We start from the raw sequence: 23,606 nt of genomic DNA, 5'->3' as shown, positions 1-23,606 counted from the left end.
GTACTGTAATCACGCGCTGTGCTGTAATAATGCAGGGAACCACTCGCTATAAATCTCCTAACTGTGATATTTTCAGAAATAGAAATCGTTTCCAAAGCCACTCATATAATGCAGAAACACTCATGAAGCAAGCAAAACACGCGCAACGCATGCACGTATTTGTACTGATGCAGAATAGTACAGCCTAGTGCATTTCACACAGGCTGCTAGATTCACTTTCGCCAGAAAGTCGTGTATTGCCTAAGGTTGATGAAGTGATGTTTATAGTGAATGCCCCTATAAATTGTCTTATATTTACGGTTTAGTTTTAATCCAAATGATGCGTGTGCTAAGTGAGTGAACATCAAAGATCACACAACAGAATTGTGCTCTCTCTCTCTCTCTCTCTCTCTCTACCGTTAAGTAACTTGTGCATTGTTTTACTTATTTGTTTTTGACATATCCGACCGAACTACAAACTTTCCTGTGATGTCTGTGAGAAAGGGATATTCACTCAACAAACTCGCACATGTGCGCCGCCGTGTGCTCAATCCATTCAGCGTGCTTTGTTTATCAGCTCGCACACGTCAGCTATACAGGCGTTAATACTGAATTTTCAGTATCCGTAGACATCCTTAATCTCTAACAACCATTCTGCTGTCTGTTGTTCTGTTGTCGGTGTTTCTTTGTCTGAATATGGCACTTATCGCATGCTGTGTGGTATCGGCGTTTGGTATCGGGGCATTTTAACAAGTACGAGTATGAATACAGGAGCTCAGTATCGGGCCTGAGCTAGTAATATGCATTGCTAAGAACTTCATTTGGACAACTTTAAAGGCGATTTTCTCAATATTTCGATTTTTTTGCACCCTCAGATTCCAGATTTTCAAATAGTTGTATCTCGGCCAAATATTGTCCTGTCCTAACAAACCATACATCAATGGAAAGCTTACATATTTTCCGCTTTGAGATGGTGTATAAATCTCAATTTCACAAAATTAACCCTTATGACTGGTTTTGCGGTCCAGGGTCACATTTGTCCTTATTGTCAACACGAAACTTGCTCTTACAACTCATTTATACTATGGTAATGTGACAGATATTCGAGTGGTATTCAATAAGACAAAAATACATGGCAAGACATGAGTTTATTCATTAGGGACTGATTGAATGGAAAAATGAGCTCTCAATATGCCACATTGTTCAAATTATTTTTATTTTTTTAACATAAACTATGCAGTGTGCAACAATAATCTATTCAAATTTAAGTTTGAAGCATTGTTCACATGATCTGTTTATTTTATTGGTAAATGTTGCATATGTTTATTTTTAACTCAACAATACAATTATCTCAGAAATAAATACTCTTATTTTTAATCACAGATGATTGGCAGTCCAGTCAAATAAGTGTAAGAGTCAAAAATGTGATTTATGTGAATATCCAGGTTGATATTACCTCCAGATAATTCATAAAAATCATTTACAAATAATTTATGCATTTAGCAGACACTTTTATCCAAAGCGACTTACAGTGCATTCAGGTTATACATTCATAATTATTTAAGGCTATTAATTCATAATACCAGAAGTGGAAGGTCATGTCAAACGCATTGCATTGTGGGATATAGTACCTAGCACAGTATGCTCTGTTACATTCTGCACATTTTGGCGAAGGCAATAAATGTTTCAGGTATCCATGCCTAGAGAAATTCCTTTTACTGTTCACCTGCAGGTATAGTTCAAGTACAGTGTGTGTGGGTGGGATGTGTAGGATTTAATTTTCACTCTAGTAAATTTCACAAATAATTACAAAGAAACAGCAAGTAATATGAAATTAAACAGGAAATTTAAATATATAAAAAAAAAGATTGAACTTGTATTTTCTTTTCAAATGTACTCCAACAATCTTTGTTTTATTTATAACTTATGAATAATTTATTTAAAAAATAATAATACTAATTACAGTGTAGTGGTAAGCCATGCACAGTACAGAAAGACAAAAAGCACTAATTTGGTGATGGTTCATTTTTTTTTTTCAAAATGACAATATATTTTAAAATCCATAAAATTTTAATATATAAATAAATCAACAAAAGACACATTTACCTTGTTATATAAAGTAGCTCTGCAAACACTTGATGGTTCCAGTAAGTATTATTCAAGGTTTTGCAGATCTGTGCAACTGTTTTGTTTAACATTGCACAAAAGATTACTCAGAAATCATGCTAGTCATTAGTAAGAATGTGCAGAATTTCTTTTTTTCATATTTGTTTCTGCAAATTCATCAAGCACATAATCTGGGATATTATGGTTGGAATAGCATGCAGGTGGATATTTACGCTTGTGCCACATTTACTTCATCTGAACATGATATGAAACAAGCCTTCATAGACGCTTCAGTGTGTGTGTGTGTGTGTGTGTGTGTTACCTGTTCTGAGTTTTTCTTACTTTTCAGCACTCTTAACTTTTGTTTATAGATGAAGATAGATGTTTGTGCAGAACAACATTTTACAATGTCTGCTGAGGGTCTTACTGGAGTCATTTGTACACTAATAAATATAATCATTCAAATGCAATAGTTCAAAAGACCATACCTGGCTCATAAACATCCAAATGAAATGATGAAATGACTTCAAAACCATTCTTATCCATGAACGAATGGAATGTGAACAGCAAAACTCCCAGAGCAATATCCAATATTCTATTGCCTTTATGTACTAGTCAAATTATCACATTTTGTGTCTTCACAGATCTTGCATACCGTCAGAGAAGACTCTGGCTTCTTCTCTTGCATTGCTATCAACTCTTATGGTGAAGATAAAGGAATCATTCAGTTGATAGTACAAGGTAAAGTTGAATTTAAGATGCAATTGTTCCTTTTATATTAAATTACATTTTTATTTTATTTCATTTTTAATGACAAAGTATGTTATTTATTGTCTAATCTCTACCAACATTTTTCCAAAGATCGCCCTGACCCTCCCGAGGTGGAGATCAGAGAGGTAAAGGATGAATAGATATAAATCAAATAGATTGAGTTAATAAAATTGAGTTTCATTTTTTTTTACATTGGCTAAATTCTGTGTGTCAGTCGTTCATAGAATGAACTTTGATCGTTACGTTGATTGGAAACTTTAAGTGGTTTGTTGGTCTGTCTTTATTTTTGCTATCTTTTTATATTACTACACCCTTTAAACTATGATAGAATGACTGTAGCATAGCCACTTGTGTCACTCTGTATTCCTCTGTATTTCTTTAAGCTCCATGGGCCTCATCTCAAATGACCAAAGACGTCTCCCCTCAGCTGAATCAGGCCACCATCATTGAACTCCACCCTGCTTCCACCTACAACATCCGCATGTTTGCCAAAAACCAGATCGGCGAAAGCAGACCAAGCAATGAGCTGACCATCACCACAGATGAAGCACGTGAGTATTGCTACAACTGAAAATGATGTGAGCTTTTGTGAGGTTTTTCTATAGGATTTCTTTGTATTATCTGTGCCGCCACCTAGAGGCTCAGTCCATTATTTTCTCTGTCTTTCCTGCATGTGATCAATCCAGCACCAGACGGCGCTCCTCAAGACGTGCAGCTGGAAGCAATCTCATCCCAAAGCATCAAAGTCACATGGAAGGTACAACCAAGGAACCACTTGTGATGCTATAGTAGCCTATGCAAAATTGGAATTTGTGCTGGCTAAATCCTGCTACATTTTTTAGGAATATTTTGGGTTTATGCTATATCAACAGTAGTGACTTAATGTTAATTATCACAGAACAGTATGTTTAACTACCCCATCTGGTGCACCAGTTTAAAGAATGTGCCTATGATTACTATGCACACTGTTTTTACAATGTGTACCGCATACTATGGACAGTATCCAAATTCCCTGTATACATGCAGTACCTGAATCTCAGTAGCAGGGAGCACCCAGCAAAAAGAACAGTGGCCAATTTCCAGGCTGCACTGCAGAGCCATTAACAATTGAACTACAATAAGGTATTGATGTACAGATTCAAGTGTAAAAATCTTTTAAATAAAAATGGAGACACAGCAATCTGTATATTGTAGCATTATACAGGACATAGTGACTGATGACTATGCAAAATGTAATTAATTGTCCAATGCAAATGATAATGAAGGGTAACGCAAATATATAAATCTTTGGTATCTTGGCAAATCTGAGCACATTTTAAGACACTGTTCAAACTCTAAAAAGAGACACGTGAAATTCCTAAGGAGCAAAAAAAAAAATTGGAGAGATCATTTAGTGTCAGCATAAGTCTCCATTTACTTGCATTTTGATCTAGGAGAAACAGTTGAGCTAATAAAGATCTCATTTGTGGGCCCCCCCCCCCCCAGATCAGTTAACATTTTGTGTGTGTTGCAGAACTGGGAGAGATCAGGAACATCACAACCACCAAGCCTTCACTAGAGTTGGAACGGCTGGAGAAGTACACCAACTACAGTATCCAGGTCCTGGCCTTCACTCGAGCTGGAGACGGAGTCCGTAGCGAGCAGATCTACACACGCACCAAAGAGGACGGTGAGACTCACTCCGATTGCACATACTCTCATGTTATTTATTTGACATATATAAAAGTTATATGACTCCCCTGTCTCAGTTTAATCTACAGAAACAATAAAAAGGCAATGTCCTACAAGCCAATTTTCATTTACCAGCCCCAAGTCCATGTTATCAATGGTTATTCTGTACCCACCATGGGGTTTTCTGCAATTCTACTACACTTAAATGACACTTTTTCTAAGTTAAGCTGCAAATGGACAAATTCCTTCTACAGCATACACTGATAAAACAGAGTACATATTCCCACACTAAAATCAGTCCCAAAATTGCATACTATTTCATTCTATTACAGTTTCCCACTTTATGTTCTTGCTCTTATTTTGTCAATCATTGACTGGGAATTGGAGAGAACTGTCAGAGGAAGTAGTTTGTTTGTTACCAATCTTCCATTCTTAATCAATAAGTGAAACAGAACTCAGACAGAAACAACAAAAACCATTACCAGGAATCCGGTGCAAAATCAAGCTGGTTCGAGTTGACTAGTGGGATATACTGCCATTTGTAGATTGACTCCTTTGCTCATTGCACAGATGTCTGAGCCCAATGACAAAACCAGTACAAATGGAGAGTGGTGATTGGAGTGTTTGGGGAAATTGTGTGAAATCACACATCTCAGCTTTCTATGAAGTTAGAATAGAACAGCTGTAGGTCACTTCCTTTGTAGCATACAAGGTGTCTTTTCTAGAGCTTCTCCTCACCAAATTTGATTGTTTCTCCTGCTAAAACCAGTTCCTGGCCCTCCGGCTGGAGTTAAGGCAGCTGCTTCAACAAGCTCGGTGGTGTTTGTTTCCTGGCTTCCTCCACTCAAACTCAATGGAATCATCCGGAAATACACCGTCTTCTGTTCCAACCCGTACCCCACGGTGAGCTTATCTGCAGCTCTTTGTGACTTTGCACAGCCCCACATGGCCCCCTCAAACTTAATTATTTAAATTCACCAAAACTGAACAAAACTTTCATTGAATTCTCAGGAATTAAGACAGTGATTCCCTGACCTTGTTCTTGGAGGCACCCCAGAAGTACACATGTTGGATGTTTCCCTTATCTGACCTACACATTTAAGGTCTTGAAATCTCTACTAATGAGCTGATGAGTTGACTCTGATGTGTAATTAGGAGGAGTTTCGAAATATGTAGAGATGATGTGCCTCCAGGAACATGGTTGAGAAACAAGTAAGAGAACACTTTACCATGTAGCTCCTACAAAAAGGCTATGGGTTTGGGATACTTGAATGACCTACTACATTTGCCAATGCAGTTTCAATGTTTATTATTGCTTAATGCATAGAGCTGCTTCTTCTTCTTCTTCTTCAATAGAAGGCAAAGTAGAGTATAAATCACAGAAATGCTAAGGCTGAGCAACTCTGGGCCTCAGAGTCCTCTGTCCTACGGAGTTTAGCCCCAACCCTGATCAAACACACCTAGCTGTCTGTAGTTTTCCAATAATTCTTAAAATCTTCATTAGCTGATTGGTTAGGGTTGGAGCCAGAGTTGCCCACCTCTGCAGTCTGCCGTAAGCAGTACCGTATTCCATTTTGCAGCACTTTTTTTTTTAAGTGAATGCCCTAAATAAGTGGTGTCCAAGCCTTCAAGCTGAGTTTGCCTCATGCCCTTATTAAACACACCTGAACTCAAGGTCTTCAGGGTCAATAGAAACTTCTAGGCAGGTGTGTTGGAGCTAAACTGTGCATCAAAGTGGCCCTCCAGGAGCAGGATTGGACACCTCTGCATTAAATGTAAAAACAAGGCAGGAGTGCTTTCTAACTAATATAATTGTTTTGTTTTTCTTATGAAAACTTTTAATTGGGTATCATTACAGGTGATCAGTGAGTTTGAGGCTGCACCTGATGTTTATTTCCGTCGTTTGACCAACCTGAATCAGAACTGGCAGTACAGCATTTGGGTTGTGGCCGTCACTGCGGCGGGCCGTGGGAATGCCAGTGAAATTATCACCGTAGAGCCCCAAGCTAAAGGTATGCAAGACTGGCTCATGGCAATCAATCACCCTTTCTGTAACTTTTAGTGTGTGGTAGAGTCGGGATACACCATATTGTACCATTAACAGAACCAATTTGACATAGAGGAGTTTGTATGAGAGGCTTTGTCCACCATTGTGATGGCATTGTTGGTTTCTTAAGCCCCTGCACGAATCCTGACGTTCAGCGGCACTGTGACCACCCCCTGGATGAGGGACATTGTCCTTCCATGCAAAGCAGTTGGAGACCCTCCTCCAGCCATCAAGTGGCTGAAGGGAAAGTATGTTTGATTTCTATATTCTTTACATTTATATATAGAACATACTTTGCTTTCTCTGTTTTGGCCAGACAAACACTGTTGCGCTTGATTAATATGAGGTTTTGCAATAAAGGATTAGTTCACTCCCAGAATAAAAGGCTGCGTTTACACTGCAAGTCTTAATGCACAGATCCGATCTTTTGACCATATCCGATTTTTTGGCACGTCTGTTTACATTCACTTTAGACACGACTGGTATCCGATATCTGTGTTTACATTCATTCCCACCCAAAAGGATTGTCTGCAGTGATCTCTTTACTATGCACATGGTAGCCCCTCGGGTTTTAAATGGCCGTTAAAATTATTTATATAATTCACATCGACTGGCCATTATTATTTGCCAGCATGGACAACGGCCGTCATGGATGTTTTGCAGCACAAAATCTGACAACGGATAAAGACCGGAAAATAAAGGTAATTTTAATTTGTTCGACTATTTTATCTACAGCTCGTTAGAGGTAGAATTCTTTAGTGAAATAAAGTTGATATTTATTGAAATGAATTCGAATTAAGGCGAGAGAGAGAGAACGAACGAACGAACGTATGCACCCACGTGCGAGCGAGCGATTGTGAAGCATTGCAAACAAGCTTGTCGGTTTAATTACAAAAACTGCTAAGTTATCACCTCATTGCTGAGAAATATATGTAGCTTTTAGCTGTTGTATTTTCAAAATTCACGGGGCGGGGGTTGAAAACCAGCTCCTGAATGTGCAATTTCTTACCTATAAAAAGTTTCCATCTCAATAAAATGCGAGCGCATACAGCACGCCGGCATTAAAACGCCATTAAAAATCTTTATGAGCAAACGTGTCGCCCTCGCATTGGGAGTTCTGTGGAGATCAAAATCCACATTTGGAAGTGGCTCAGATCGGATGCAAAACAATCGGATCTTGTGCGGGTTTTTTTCTGTAACTTTTAGTGTGTGGTAGAGTCGGGATACACCATATTGTACCATTAACAGAACCAATTTGACATAGAGGAGTTTGTATGAGAGGCTTTGTCCACCATTGTGATGGCATTGTTGGTTTCTTAAGCCCCTGCACGAATCCTGACGTTCAGCGGCACTGTGACCACCCCCTGGATGAGGGACATTGTCCTTCCATGCAAAGCAGTTGGAGACCCTCCTCCAGCCATCAAGTGGCTGAAGGGAAAGTATGTTTGATTTCTATATTCTTTACATTTATATATAGAACATACTTTGCTTTCTCTGTTTTGGCCAGACAAACACTGTTGCGCTTGATTAATATGAGGTTTTGCAATAAAGGATTAGTTCACTCCCAGAATAAAAGGCTGCGTTTACACTGCAAGTCTTAATGCACAGATCCGATCTTTTGACCATATCCGATTTTTTGGCACGTCCGTTTACATTCACTTTTGACACAACTGGTATCCGATATCTGTATTTACATTAGCCTAATTCCCACCCAAAAGGATTGTCTGCAATGATCGCTTTACTATGCACATGGTAGGCCATCGGGTTTTAAATGGCCGTGCTTTTAAAATTATTTATATAATTCACGTCGAATGGCCATTATTATTTGCCAGCATGGACAACGGCTGTCATGGATGTTTTGCAGCACAAAATCTGACAACGGATAAAGACCGGAAAATAAAGGTAATTTTAATTTGTTCGACTATTTTATCTACAGCTCGTTAGAGGTAGAATTCTTTAGTGAAATAAAGTTGATATTTATTGAAATGAATTCGAATTAAGGCGAGAGAGAGAGAACGAACGAACGAACGTATGCACCCACGTGCGAGCGAGCGATTGTGAAGCATTGCAAACAAGCTTGTCGGTTTAATTACAAAAACTGCTAAGTTATCACCTCATTGCTGAGAAATATATGTAGCTTTTAGCTGTTGTATTTTCAAAATTCACGGGGCGGGGGTTGAAAACCAGCTCCTGAATGTGCAATTTCTTACCTATAAAAAGTTTCCATCTCAATAAAATGCGAGCGCATACAGCACGCCGGCATTAAAACGCCATTAAAAATCTTTATGAGCAAACGTGTCGCCCTCGCATTGGGAGTTCTGTGGAGATCAAAATCCACATTTGGAAGTGGCTCAGATCGGATGCAAAACAATCGGATCTTGTGCGGGTTTTTGTGTTTACACGTGTGCAACAAATTCCGATCTGTGTCAGATGTGACCGAAAGATCGGATTTTTTGTGCCAGTGTAAATGCAGCCAAAATGTCCTGAGAATTTACTCACCCCCATGTCATCCAACATGTTCATGTCTTTCTTTCTTCAGTCGAAAAGAAAATTAAGGTTTTTGAGGAAAACATTCCAGGATTTTTTCCATATAGTGGACTTCAATGGGAGACAATGGGTTGAAGGTCTAAATTGCAGTTTCAGTGCAGCTTCAAAGGGCTCTTCACCGAGGCATAAGGGTCTTATCTAGCGAAACAACCTCATTTTCTAAACAAATAAACATTTATATACGTTTTAACCGCAAACGCTCGTCTTGCATTAGCTCTGCGATGACTTCACTTCACTACAGGTTGGAAAGGTCAAGCGCAGTTAACCTTCGTCTGTGTATTTCGGTTAAAAAGGTAGGGTATAGGGCGAAAAACTCCATCTCATTTTCTCCTCCAACTTTAAAATCGTTTTTGTAAAGGGTGTCGGTACTACCGCCTACGTCACATGTGACCTTTCCAACGTAACTACGTAATGTGTGAGGTCGAGCTAGTGCATGATGAGCATTTCGGTTAAAAAGGTAGGGTATAGGGCGAAAAACTCCATCTCATTTTCTCCTCCAACTTTAAAATCGTTTTTGTAAAGGGTGTCGGTACTACCGCCTACGTCACATGTGACCTTTCCAACGTAACTACGTAATGTGTGAGGTCGAGCTAGTGCATGATGAGCATTTTTTGTTAAAAAGTTTATTTTTTTTTCTTTTTTTTTTTTGAATATGATTGATCGTTTCGCTAGATAAGACCCTTATTCCTCGGCTGGGATCGTGTAGAGCCCTTTGAAGCTGCACTGAAACTGCAATTTTGGTCTTCAACCCGTTGGCTCCAATTGAAGACCACTATATGGAGAAAAATCATGGAATGTTTTCCTCAAAATTTCTTTTTGACAGAATCAAGAAATTTGTATTCTGGAAGTGAACTAATCCTTTAATATATAGTCATTTTGTAAGTCTTGTCAAATTGTTTTCATTTAATAAAGACACCAGAAGTGCATTCATTCAAATGAATTCATTCTTGTGAATCATACTTGCTATGAAACTGATAATGTTTTCATACAGTAATGGTACACCAGCTCCAGTTTCAATCGATGGTCGCCGCAGTGCTCACAGCAATGGCAGCTTTGTTATTCGCACTGTCAAAGCAGAGGACTCTGGGTACTACAGATGTGTTGCCAGTAACAACTGGGGTTCGGATGAGATTATGCTAAACCTTCAGGTCCAAGGTGTGTATGAGATCAGATATTCAAAATCTCCATGTGGAAATCTATGAAATGGCTGGATTGCATCCTTGAAAATTCACTGAACAATGTGACTGCTCCTTTAGTAGCTGACACCGTTTTTGTGTTCACTCTCAAAATGTTTCAGTACCTCCGGACCAACCGCGCCTCACAGTGACCAAAACCACAACCACCTCTATCACACTGTCCTGGATCCCTGGAGACAATGGAGGAAGCTCCATCAGAGGTTAGACTGCACTGATATTTATATTCCATATATTCATCCACTTATTCTCCACTGTGTGACAAATATGGAACACTATCCACCTAGACCTGTCAAATGCTTTAAACTGAGATTTATTTCACACGCTGTAATATTTTAATAAACTTGAAGGTCAGGTTTGTATAGTAGGTGCTCTGTATCCATTTACAGCGCCCATAAAAGTGAATAAAATAAAGTGTGGCATTTGGGGTTTATTTTAAAAGTGGTGTGGTGTTCTTTGTTCAGGCTACATTCTGCAGTTCTCTGAGGATAACAGTGAAGAGTGGGGCAGTTTCTCCATCAGCCCCAGTGAGCGGTCTTACCGTCTAGAAAACCTAAAGTGCGGTACTTGGTACAAATTTACTCTGACTGCACAAAATGCAGTTGGACCTGGACGCATCAGTGAAATCATTGAGGCTAAAACCCATGGGAAAGGTATGAATATTTTATAATATATAGTTATTTATGCTCATCACTAGTGGCTAACATTCATGACAGATAACTGAATGGTAGCCTAATTGAATTGTAACCTACTGCTGATTCAAAGCAGGCTATGAGCAACTATGCCCTTGAGCGAGGTGTACAAAAACCTCTTTGAAATAAAACCACTAGTTTATAATACACTTTTCATTACCGTGTTCACATACAAGTTGAAACAATTTAGGAGATCATGTTAAAGCTTTGTCCTTTTCTTATGAATGGCCAATAACAAAATTTGAGAACACAATTTTTAAAACATAATGAATAAAAATGTGTGAATTAGTGGCCATTCATTCATGATAAATATTTTGCACAGTAGTCTGCTGTCTGACACGGGTCACGACGAGGCGTTCCCCATAGCGACCCCTAGAGGACGCAGTTCGAAGTTCCCATGAAAGGGAACTGAATGGTAGCCTAATTGAATTGTAACCTACTGCCGATTCAAAGCAGGCTATGAGCAACTATGCCCTTGAGCGAGGTGTACAAAAACCTCTTTGAAATAAAACCACTAGTTTATAATACACTTTTCATTACCGTGTTCACATACAAGCTGAAACAATTTAGGAGATCATGTTAAAGCTTTGTCCTTTTCTTATGAATGGCCAATAACAAAATTTGAGAACACAATTTTTTTAAAAACATAATGAATAAAAATATGTGAATTAGTGGCCATTCATTCATGATAAATATTTTACACAGTAGTCTGCTGTCACATGACATGAAATAGTATGTTAGCATGCTATTCCAATCATAGCCATGATTTACTACTTGTTATTTGATGGGGAGGGTCATTCTTATTCCAGATTACATTTAGTAAGACATAAAAAATTTGTATGCACCCCTGAGCATGTCATCAGTACTTTTGGTAACCAACACATCCACTCACACACACATGCGTACACACACACTTGTACACACACACACACACACCTATGAACTGGTGTGACTGTAACACAACAAATATGTAAAATAAAAGCAATAATTCAACTACAATGCAGTAAAAAAAAAAGTGGACAGCAAGGAAGGGGTTACATTCTAAAACATCAAGAGTGCAAAACAGACACACTCACTCAAACACACACTCACTTACATACACTCACAGACACACACACAAACATACTCAAATTCATTGGTATGGCTATAACCATATAGCCAAAACGGGTCAGAAAACTGAAATAAGAGGTTGAAATCAGATCAAACCCAGAAGGATTAAGCTCTGATAAAACATTTCTGTTCATTTTTGTTACTTTTGTTATTTTTATAGAATGTTTATGTTTTGTGTAACAAAATGCTTTCTCTGTGTTCAGGTTTGACTGTAGTAATAATAATTTAAAAAACTGATGCTTCAAATCAACATTTCAAACCAAAAAAAATCTAAACCTTTACAAAAAGTTGTCTTTGAGAATGTCTAAATATATATCCAAATCCACAACTTAATAAAAATAAGTATTTATGTCTAAAAACAATTAGAGAATTTATAGGCCTTTTATATAGAGCTATATAGGAATATATGGGCTAAACCATGGAATTGCAGATGTTTTTTTTATTTTACTCCCACCAGATGGCACTAATCTGGCTTCGAAAATTGGATTTTAAAGGCATTGACTCTATATTAAAGGTGCAGTTGGAGAACTTGGAAAATGCTAACTTTAGCCTGATAGCACTGAAAGCGAATATCCCACCCTCCCTGCGATCGCCGTCCAAAGCCACGCCCTCTGAATGCATTTATTCTCGATCTGTCTGCACAGTGTGCGTGAACGCGCTGATGACGTATCCTGTCTGCGCGAACTGGGTACATATGTTGATAGGCAGGTAGGAAAGCCAATTAAAAGCGTTTTGATTGGACGAACATTTCTTAGTTCTACGCCTTCCACAGAATATATAAATACATTTAGACCACTTAACTTGATTGCTATTGGGATGTGAAGAGACTTTCAACCAGCATAACAAAAAAAATAAATTCTGAAGACAATTACCTATTGCGCCTTTAACATGAAATACTGCATTCATTGAAAAGTAATATAAAAATATATTTACATTTTTTAATGATTATTTTCAATGGGCAGAAAATCATCATAATCATTGCATAAATATCACCAGTGAGAAAACTTTAAAAGTACTACAATACCAGGAAGGCAGATCAGGTTGTTGATGTTTGTTGCATTCTCGATCTGTCTGCACAGTGTGCGTGAACGCGCTGATGACGTATCCTGTCTGCGCGAACTGGGTACATATGTTGATAGGCAGGTAGGAAAGCCAATTAAAAGCGTTTTGATTGGACGAACATTTCTTAGTTCTACGCCTTCCACAGAATATATAAATACAGATAAATACATTTAGACCACTTAACTTGATTGCTATTGGGATGTAAAGAGACTTTCAACCAGCATAACAAAAAAAAATTTCTGAAGACAATTACCTATTGCACCTTTAACATGAAATACTGCATTCATTGAAAAGTAATATAAAAATATATTTACATTTTTTAATGATTATTTTCAATGGGCAGAAAATCATCATAATCATTGCATAAATATGAATTAGTGCCATGAAATTATCTCAAAATACAAAATAAATAATATTATTGAACAAAAAATATATTACATTGATTTTACTGGGGCGAAAAAAGTTACATTTCATGTGTCCGGTCACTTTTGGCCGTGAATATCACAAGTGTGACTCGCAAATGAGGAGCACCAGTGCAGATACCCCAATGAAATATTACTCCAGTAGACGTATAAGTACTTATTTTATATTTTACTTGAGTAAAAATAAAACAGCACTTCTTTTTGAACATTCTTAAGTATTAAAAATAAAAGTACTGAATGGTATATAGTATAATATACAGTATAAAGCCCCAGTACTGTATTACTAATTATAGGAAAGTACATTTTTTTGTTTGTAATCAAGGATCTTTGTGCAGTAGTGATATAGAACTGTAATGCAGTCAAGACATGGATTTAATCATCATCTTAGAATGTCTAAAGTTGAATTGGATACCTCAGTGTATTAGATTAATGCATTGTCCTCTGCACCTCTTGCCTGTCCGTTATCCTGAATAATCATCATAAACATGCTTTCGTTTCACATCACGCCATTGAGTATGACCTGAAAGAATATTGAGGTTGCCTCTATCCAGTCCTATGATTTGAATAACATGTACAGCACATGAACGGTTTGATTGAGTTCACAGGAAGTGAATATCAACTTTCTCTGCTCATTGATGGCGTCAGTGGAGCTGAACTGAAGAGGAGCATTTCTCTGACACAGGTCGTGATTACAATCATTGATGATTCAGGTGGATTCGCCAGCGTTGACTTAAAGGAACAGTTCACCCAAAAATTGTAGCAAAAATGTAGCAAGGACATCAGTAAAACAGTCCATGTGACATCAGTGGCTCAACTTCAGTTTTGCGAAGCTACGAGAATACTTTTTAAGCGCAAAGAAAACAAAAATAACAATTTATTCAACAATTCTTCTCCCCCGAGTTACGTCTTCCGCCATTTTAGAGAGTATCACAACACATACGCACGCTTTCCCCAGTGTGTAAACAATGCTGATTACACAGATTATGTTCATGCGCGCGCTTTCTCCCCCGAACGTAAACAGCGCTGATTACGTCGATTACGCTCTTGGGTTACGCTCCAAAATGGCGGAAGACGTAACTCGGGGGAGAAGAATTGTTAAATAAATTGTTCTTTTTGTTTTCTTTTCTCTCAAAAATTATTCTCGTTGCTTCGCAAAACTGAAGTTGAGCCACTGATGTCACATGGACTGTTTTACCGATGTCCTTACTACGTTTCTGGACCTGGGAACATTACAGTTGCGTTGCTGTCTATGCAGGGTCTGAGAGCTCTCCGATTTCATCAAAAATATCTTAATTTGTGTTCCGAAGTTGAACGAAGATCTTACAGGTTTGGAACAACATGAGGGTGAGTAATTAATGACAGAATTTTCATTTTGGGGTGAACCAACCCTTTGAATAAATTGTTTACCCAAAAATGAAAATTCTGTCATGTTCACCCTCACGTCATTCAAACCCATGACTTTTTTATGGAGTTCCAAAAGAACGACTTTTACAAAGTTCTTTTCTCTATTTTCAAGGTGTTTTATGGAGTATTATGGCTCTTTACAGTACATTGTAATATCATGGTTAATCAGTACCATAGATACAATTGAAGACAAATGTTTACATACACCTTGCAGAATCTGCAAAATGTTAATTATTTGACCAAAATAAGAGGGATCATACAAAATGCATGTTATTATTTTAGTACTGACCTGAATAGGTTATTTCACATAAAAGATGTTTACATATAATCCACAAGAGAAAATAATAGTTGAGTTTATAAAAATGACCCCGTTCAAAAGTTTGCATCCCCTTGATTCTTAAAACTGTGTTGTTACCTGAACGACCCACAGCTGTACTTTTTTTGTTTAGTGATAGTTGTTCATGAGTCCCTTGTTTGTCCTGAACCGTTAAACTGCCTGCTGTTCTTCAGAAAAATCCTTCAAGTCTCACAAATTCTTTGATTTTCCAGCATTTTAGTGTATTTGAACCCTTTCCAACAATGACTGTATGATTTTGAGATCCATCTTTTCACACTGAGGACAGCCGAGGGACTCGTATGCAAATATTACAGAAGGTTCAAGCGCTCAAACAGTCCCTCAGTTGTCCTCAGTGCGATCCGCAGTGTTGTCCTCCGTGTAAATCACTGTAAATCATTCAGGTAACAGCACAGTATTAAGAATCAAGTGTATGTAAACTTTTGAACGGGGTCATTTTTATAAATTCAACTATTATTTTTTCTTGTGGACTATATGTTATGTTAAATGTCTTTTTCAGGTCAGTACTAAATAAACAATAACATGCATTTTGTATGATTCCTCTTATTTTGGTGAAATAATTAACATTTTGCAGATTCTTCAAGGTGTATGTAAACTTTTGACTTCAACTGTATACTTGGCGTATCAAAGTACCACGGTATCATCATCTGATACCATCACTACACCATAGTATAACCACAGTAGTTTTTTATAAAGGAGGGCAGAGATTTGGTTCACTTTACGCTGGTCACTCTGTGCCATATTAACGTGTACTGTATGTCTCTGTTTCCTCAGACCCCACTGCCCGCCGCACAGCTAAAGCAGGTCCCGCCACACGCAGTCGATACGCCAGCCAGTGGACCCTGAACCGACCGCACCCTCCCGTCTCCTCACACACCCTCACTACTGACTGGAGGCTTCCCACACCCCGCGCCACGGGCTCAGTGGACAAAGAGAGTGACAGTTACAGCGTCAGTCCCTCTCAGGACACAGGTAACAGCCAACTGTTTCAGTTAAAAAACTCATGCACGAAAAAAAAATAGTAATAGTATGATGTTCTATGAAAACACACTGTAACTTTCAGACCTGGAAATACGTGGCTCTAAATACATTTCAATTACAATACAGTCCAGTGAGTGGCGCTAAAATGCAGGTTCAATATGTGACCCTGGTACATTTTTTTTTACGTTATCATGTGTCTTCAGAGACTTTGGATTAAACTGCTTGATTATACAGTGTATGGATTACTTATGGAAATGGACTTTTTGATTTGTGAACATTTTGGTTACGTGGGCTTTAAATGAGTGGACAAAAATGGCGATAGAATATAAAAGATATCTTCATTTGTGTTTCAAAGATGACCAAATTGTCTTATGTGTGAAAAAGTTTAGTGTTACAAATGAGTGACTGATGTTTATTTTTAATAAAAAATTCCTGCACCAACTATATTTGGACCCAACAGAAAAATCTCAAATCTTTAATTAAACTGTGTTGCTCATTTGACAAGCAAAGAGATTATCAGAGAGCATTTCCATAGAAAAATATTTGACTTCATTTGTTCTCGCGGAAGCGCAGACGTGCTTGTGTGAAAGCATGCTTGGCCGTCCATTTAACACATTTGATGTGCCCTATGTATGTCCATGGATCAGTGTTTATAGTATGTGACTAAAAGCCTAAGTTAAATATTAAAGCGATCATGTGTCTTCAGAGACTTTGGATTAAACTGCTTGATTATACAGTGTATGGATTACTTATGGAAATGGACTTTTTGATTTGTGAACATTTTGGTTACGTGGGCTTTAAATGAGTGGACAAAAATGGCGATAGAATATAAAAAATATCTTCATTTGTGTTTCAAAGATGACCAAATTGTCTTATGTGTGAAAAAGTTTAGTGTTACAAATGAGTGACTGATGTTTATTTTTAATAAAAAATTCCTGCACCAACTATATTTGGACCCAACAGAAAAATCTCAAATCTTTAGTTAAACTGTGTTGCTCATTTGACAAACAAAGAGATTATCAGAGAGCATTTCCATAGAAAAATATTTGACCGGTCAGACAGATGATGGTCATGAAAATTTTTATAACTGACATTATCAGTTGAATGTATTACCAGAAGTCAGAATTAATGAAAAAGACAGCATGACACTGCAGTAACATCCCATGTAACCCAAGTGGACCACAAGCTTTGTGAAATATAATGCCATGTGCGTTCTCTCTTACAGACCGTGCTCGCAGCAGTATGGTGTCTACAGAAAGCGCCTCCTCCACGTACGAGGAGTTAGCCCGTGCTTACGAACATGCTAAGATGGAGGAACAGCTGCGACACGCTAAGTTCACGATCACAGAATGTTTCATCTCAGACACATCCTCCGAACAGATGACGGCCGGCACCAATGATTACACAGACAGCTTGACGTCCAGCACGCCGTCAGAGTCAGGCATCTGCAGATTCACTGCTTCCCCACCCAAACCACAAGACGCCAGCCGGGTCATGAACATGGCCGTGCCCAAAGCACACAGACCCGGTAAGACCTGGCGACAAATACGGGGAAGCATCAACTTGCCTAATCTCCAGTTCAAACTAAATTCTCAAACTGACACTGTTGTATCAAAATGAAGCTTAGTAAGAACTCTCTAGTGTGTAGGCATCTTTAGAACAGCAACACTGTGCAACTTCTGGTCAAATGTTTGGAATTATTAAGATGCTTTTCAAGGAAATCCAAAGCTCACCAAAGCTACATTTGTTTAATGAAAAACACAGTAAAATTGAAATATTGCAAAATATTATTACAATTTAAAATAAAGTTTTCTATTTAAATGCATTTTAAAATTTAATTTTCAGCAGCCAGTCTTCAGTGCTGCATGATCCAGAAATCCTGCTAATATGCTGTTTTGGTGCTTAAGAAACATTTCTTCTTATTATCAATGTTCCAAAGTTTTTGCTGCTTTTTTTGGGGGGGGGGGGTATTTGTGATAAACTACCGTTTGATGTAATTAAAAAGTAAAAAATAATTTGTACGAATTTTTAGAAGTGTTCCATTTTATTTATAGCATGGATGCATTAAATTGAACAAAAGTGATAGTAAAGACATTTTCTATTTCAAATAGATTGTATATTTTTTTACTTTCTATTCATCATAGAATGTAGAAAAAAATGTAGCATATATTATTAAGCAACAAAAAATGCACCAAATCAGCATATTAGAATTATTCCTGAAGAAAATGAAAGATTTGATTCAGCTTTGTCATCACAGGAATACATTTATATAGAAAATATATTCAAATAGAAAACGGCTATTTAAAATTTTTAAAATATTTTGCGATATTACTGGTTTTGCTAGCGCAAGCCGTATTGTGGAGTTAAAATAGTACTCTCAGGATTTACTAAAGATGCGCAGTGATGAATTAGCGCTGAAAAGGCGTGGACACAGTTATGTTTGTGCCTGACCTTATTGAATATGCATTTGAAGGAGTTTCCCTTTCAGACGCAAAATTTATGGGAGGAGATATTAAAATGAATCACACAATGCGATTTACTAACGTTTACGCTCATCAAATTACTGGTATTTGGGCCATTATTAACGCCCCAAAAAAGCACGTCTTAAAGCAGGCATTAATTTGTGCTGCTCTTGGCAGATTGCACTGGTCATTATGGAAATGATCTGGCTGTGTCTGTGTTAATGTGCGCATTGTCAGTAAACCACACGCAGAATTTTTGTTCTGCGTGTGGTTTTTTTGTCCCCCCCAAAAAAAATTTCCAACATTTTGACCAGTAGTGTATGCGTGCGAGCTTTCTTTTGTGTTTTCCACACGTTCCTCAGTTTACCTGTTCACCAGTCAGCTATCACTCTTGCAGTGTGCTATCAATTCCTGTGTTGATGGGTACAGGCTTGAAGCCAAACACACTGCCATGTTCTTTTCGCATCAATGGGCTTAACGTGTCCTGCGTCTGGGCCACCCAGGGCTGATTTTGGCCCCAGACGGATCTTGAGTTACTGGTTAGGGTTTAGGGTTACTGTCTCATTGTGAATGTATCTAGGCATTATGCCCCCAGACAGGAAGCCTTTGGTTAGTGAGAGCACCTGGGCAAATAGGGCCGATCTGCATCCTGTGCTGGGGAGGTATCATCTGTCTTTACAAAACAGCAGTTTACTATCACAATGGAGCTGTTGAATGTGATATGAACTTCAAGCACTGGCCTTATTGGAAAAGAGTTTATATAATACTGTATTCCACTCATTTAATCACCCAGATACTTAGAGAAACATGAAAACAAACAAATCCATTGAGAGAGAAAGTGAGGTTACATTCATTCTTGTCTGATCAAGCAATGTTTTGTATGTGTGAGGTATATATGACATCTTTATCTTTGATTTAAAATCCAGCTAGTTGTTTGGACAACTAGATGATTAGTCTATTACAACAATTTGTATGTATGCACAACCCAAGTATAGGCAGCGAGGCATCTCACTAGGTTTTGGAACAGAGCTCATGAACAATCAGTTGAATTAAGCAGTCATGGCAGTTGATTTTTAAAGAGATACATTCATAATTATTTTTAGAAAAGAAAACTTCAGTCTATGTTTAATAAAGTGGCTGACCATTTATCACTGGGTTTAATAAAGCCTATTAAACAAATTTAAATGATTAAATTTAACAAAAAATAATAATAATAATAATTTTAAAAAAAAATCAAACATTGAATAGAAAAGATTCATAATTACTAATTATTTATTTATACAGATTAAAAATAACATTTTTGCTCAATTGTTTGTATGATGTTTTGTTGCCAATTGCAATGTAAACACATTTTCTTCAATAGAGTAGATATTTTCCGTTATAGGTCCAAATTGTATATTGTATTATAAGTAAATTTGGAACTTTATATAGAAGGGTATAATGTAATGCACAATGGTAAGGAAATGGAAATAGGAAGATTGAACAGGATAGGAATAAAAATTGGCGAATACTCTGTGAGAGTTTGAGATGTAGTTTAGTGATGGTTTTGATATGTATCTTACATGAAGTTTAGTATAGAATTTAAAAATGCTTTATTGATTCTCAGTTTCCCCTGAATTCAATTTCCAGAGGAGATCAATGGAGTACAAGTATCTTATCCTATCCCACCCTAAACCTATTCTGTCCAATCCTAAAACTACACTGTCCATGTCCTGTACTCTCTATGTCTACCTGCTATATGGTATCAATAGACCCGAGGAAAACCCAGAATCTTATTTTGAACCTAGAGCATTCCTTTAAAATCTACTTCCTCTATCTTTTTTCCCTCATTTACTGTTGTGGAAACCTGTCCCAAACCAGTCCAATCTTGCCCTATCCTTACCCGAACTATCCTATCCCTACCCTACCATAATTTAACCCTAACAAAATCCTCACACTTAACTCTCCTAAGATATTACCCTGTACTACCCTAACACAAACCTATCCTATCCCAACCTAGACCTTCCCTAAACCTACCCTGTCCTGTCCTGTTCTACCTTGTAATTCTACCTGTAATATTCTACCGTAAACCTATCCTATCCTGCACTAAACTTAACCTAACCCCCTCCTAGCATATTCTGTCTTACTTTGTACTGCCCTAAAACAAATCTGCGCTATATCCTAAATCTATCCTACTCTACCCAATAGTAAATCTGTCTTGTCCTGTCCTGTCCCTATGCTACCCTGAAGCTAACCTAACATACCCTATCCTACCATAAAACAAATCTCTCCATTTCTAAACATATTTTATCCTACCCTTTAACCTACTCTATTCTGTTCTGTCCTATCCTAAACCTGACCTGTTCTACCCTACCCTACCTTATCCTATCCTAAAACTCTCCTGTCCTGTCCTTTGCTGTTGATAGATCTTGAACCCAGAACATTCCTTTAAAGGATTAGTTCACTTCCAGAATAAAAAATGTCCTGATAAATTACTCACCCCCATGTCATCCAAGATGTTCAAGTCTTTCTTCAGTCGCAAAGAAATTAAGTTTTTTTTAAGGAAAACATTCCATGATTTTTCTCCTTATAGTGGACTTCAGTGGTGGACAACGATTTGAAGGTCCAAATTGCAGTTTCAATGCAGCTTTAAACGACTCTACCTGATCCCAGCTGAGGAATAAGGGATTTTATTAAATTTATATTTATATACTTTTTAACCACAAATGCTCGGCTTGCTGTAGCTCTGCGATGCGCATGCGCGTCTTCACACATTGCGTAATCCTGTTGGAAATGTCACGCGCGGTTAGTTCTCCGTCTGTGTACTTCGGTTAAAAACGCCATCTCATTTTCTCCTCCAACTTTAAAATCATCTGACATCGTTGTTTTACCTTATTTGTAAAGGGCATTTGACTTGTTTTTGCATGTTCACTTTGTAAACACTGGGTTGGTACTTCCGCCTACGTCACGCATGACCTTTCCAACATCACCTAATAAAGACGCGCATCGCAGAGCTAATGCTAGCCGAGCATTTGGGGTTAAAAAGTGTATAAATATTAGGGATGCATGATATTAGCGAACCAATATCGGAATCGGCCGATAATGGATTTAAATATAAATATCGGCATCGCCCTATTTGAAAAATAATGCCGATATGTCTTACCTATAAGAGGAATACATTAACTTATATGTGCTCAGGGTGTGCTAGCAATTAGATCACGTCAACAGTCCGATTAGATCACGTCAGCAGTGTGGCTCATTCTTGAAGCAAAGTTTTGCCTGAATGGTGATTGGATTAACTGTTTTGGATGCTGCATTTAAACTGAGAATGCACGTACAGAATGACACGTTTCAGAATTTTTACAACTCTTTTGCTTTAGACCAGGGGTGTCAAACTCAATTCCTGGAGGGCCGGAGCCCGGCAGAGTTTAGATTCAACCCTAATTAAACACACCTTAACCAACTAATCAAGTCATTCAGGCTTATTTGAAAACTACATGGTATGTGTGTTGGAACAAAACTCTGCAGGGCTCCGGCCCTCCAGAAATTGAGTTTGACACCCCTGCTTTAGACCATTTACAAATATTACATCATAAAATAAAATGTTACGGTTACCACTGCATCTTTCTGAAAAAAATGCACTGATTTATATATAGTTTATTTATAGCTATTTTCAAATCTTCAATGTATTGTCATTATAAAATAACTTTATTATTGTTTATTTAATTCTAACACATAAGTTCCTGTTAAAAACTAACCAAAATTAAAAATAATTATATATCAGCATCGGCTATCGGCCAAAATTGGTTGAAAATTATTGGCATATCGGATATCGTCAAAAATCCAATATCGTGCATCCCTAATAAATAATAATCCCTAATAATTTTTTTTTTATTTAATCTTTTTATTTTTTTTAAGAAAATGACCAATCGTTTCACTAGATAAGATCCTTGTTCCTCGGCTGGGATCGTGTAGAGCCCTTTGAAGCTGCATTGAAACTGCAATTTGGACCTTCGCTGGCCACCATTGAAGTCCACTGTATGGAGAAAAATCCTGGAATGTTTTCCTCATAAACCTTAATTTCTTTGCGACTGAAGAAAGACATGAACATCTTGGATGACATGGGGGTGAGTAAATTCTCAGGAAAGATAATTTTTTCATCATTTATCTCAGTGTGGAAAGCAAATCTGATCTTTGAGCAGTGCTCACACTCACATGACCCTGTCTGTCTTGTAGCAGGTGAACTGGTCCATCTTCCCCCTTACCTACGCATGGACTTCCTTTTGAACCGGGGAGCAGCCCCTTCAGGTCGAGAGGCCACAGGACAGACTTGTATGGACCCGCAGAAGAGCCGAATGGCGAAGCGGCCAGCCTTGCTGGCCCCCACACCCTCCGAGACCCCCTCGTCAGCCCTCTCTTCCTCCGGCCCCCCCAGCAGAGAGGCAGTACAACAGTGGCAGCCGGGAACTGCCTCCACACTGCCACAGCGCGAGCCGGGCGACCTGGCCCAGGCCGCCAAACTCAGCAGCTCCCAGGAGTCACTTCTAGACTCCAGAGGACACCTGAAACAAAGCAACAACCCCTACGCAAAGTCCTACACACTTGTATAACACAGGACTACAGCTGCGGACCACGTTGCACTGTCACGCACACACAAACACGTGAGGACCTGCTGCAAAGACGAGCGCTTTTCTGATTCAGAGATGAGTCCTGTACATACATTCTGAATTCCTAAAGAAGTGGATAGTTTTCTTTGCATCTGTCTATCTATCTATCTATCTATCTATCTGTCTGTCTGTCTATCTATCTATCTATCTATCTATCT

At 38.1% G+C, this 23,606-nt stretch overlaps 1 protein-coding gene across 1 annotated transcript in view; it reads left to right on the top strand.

The window, feature by feature from the left end:
• LOC107562808 (Down syndrome cell adhesion molecule homolog) overlaps positions 1-23,592 on the top strand; it is a 142,419-nt gene extending 118,827 nt beyond the window's left edge. The window contains exons 11-24 of the mRNA XM_016247532.1: positions 2,730-2,826; positions 3,240-3,407; positions 3,543-3,613; positions 4,351-4,525; positions 5,297-5,430; positions 6,386-6,539; positions 6,705-6,822; positions 10,113-10,276; positions 10,419-10,517; positions 10,779-10,967; positions 14,166-14,171; positions 16,134-16,331; positions 17,566-17,868; positions 23,018-23,592. Of these exons, the coding sequence (XP_016103018.1) occupies positions 2,730-2,826; positions 3,240-3,407; positions 3,543-3,613; positions 4,351-4,525; positions 5,297-5,430; positions 6,386-6,539; positions 6,705-6,822; positions 10,113-10,276; positions 10,419-10,517; positions 10,779-10,967; positions 14,166-14,171; positions 16,134-16,331; positions 17,566-17,868; positions 23,018-23,391 (2,250 nt within the window). The 3' untranslated portion in view covers positions 23,392-23,592. The remainder of the gene's footprint in view (positions 1-2,729; positions 2,827-3,239; positions 3,408-3,542; positions 3,614-4,350; positions 4,526-5,296; positions 5,431-6,385; positions 6,540-6,704; positions 6,823-10,112; positions 10,277-10,418; positions 10,518-10,778; positions 10,968-14,165; positions 14,172-16,133; positions 16,332-17,565; positions 17,869-23,017) is intronic.
• Positions 23,593-23,606: the final 14 nt, after the last annotated feature.

The sequence above is a fragment of the Sinocyclocheilus grahami genome, unplaced genomic scaffold (genome assembly GCF_001515645.1).
Source record: "Sinocyclocheilus grahami isolate Dianchi unplaced genomic scaffold, SAMN03320097.WGS_v1.1 scaffold841.1, whole genome shotgun sequence".
Classification (NCBI taxonomy): Eukaryota; Metazoa; Chordata; class Actinopteri; order Cypriniformes; family Cyprinidae; genus Sinocyclocheilus; species Sinocyclocheilus grahami.
Note: the sequence above shows the minus strand (reverse complement) of the source record. Positions and strands in the feature narration are given on the sequence as shown.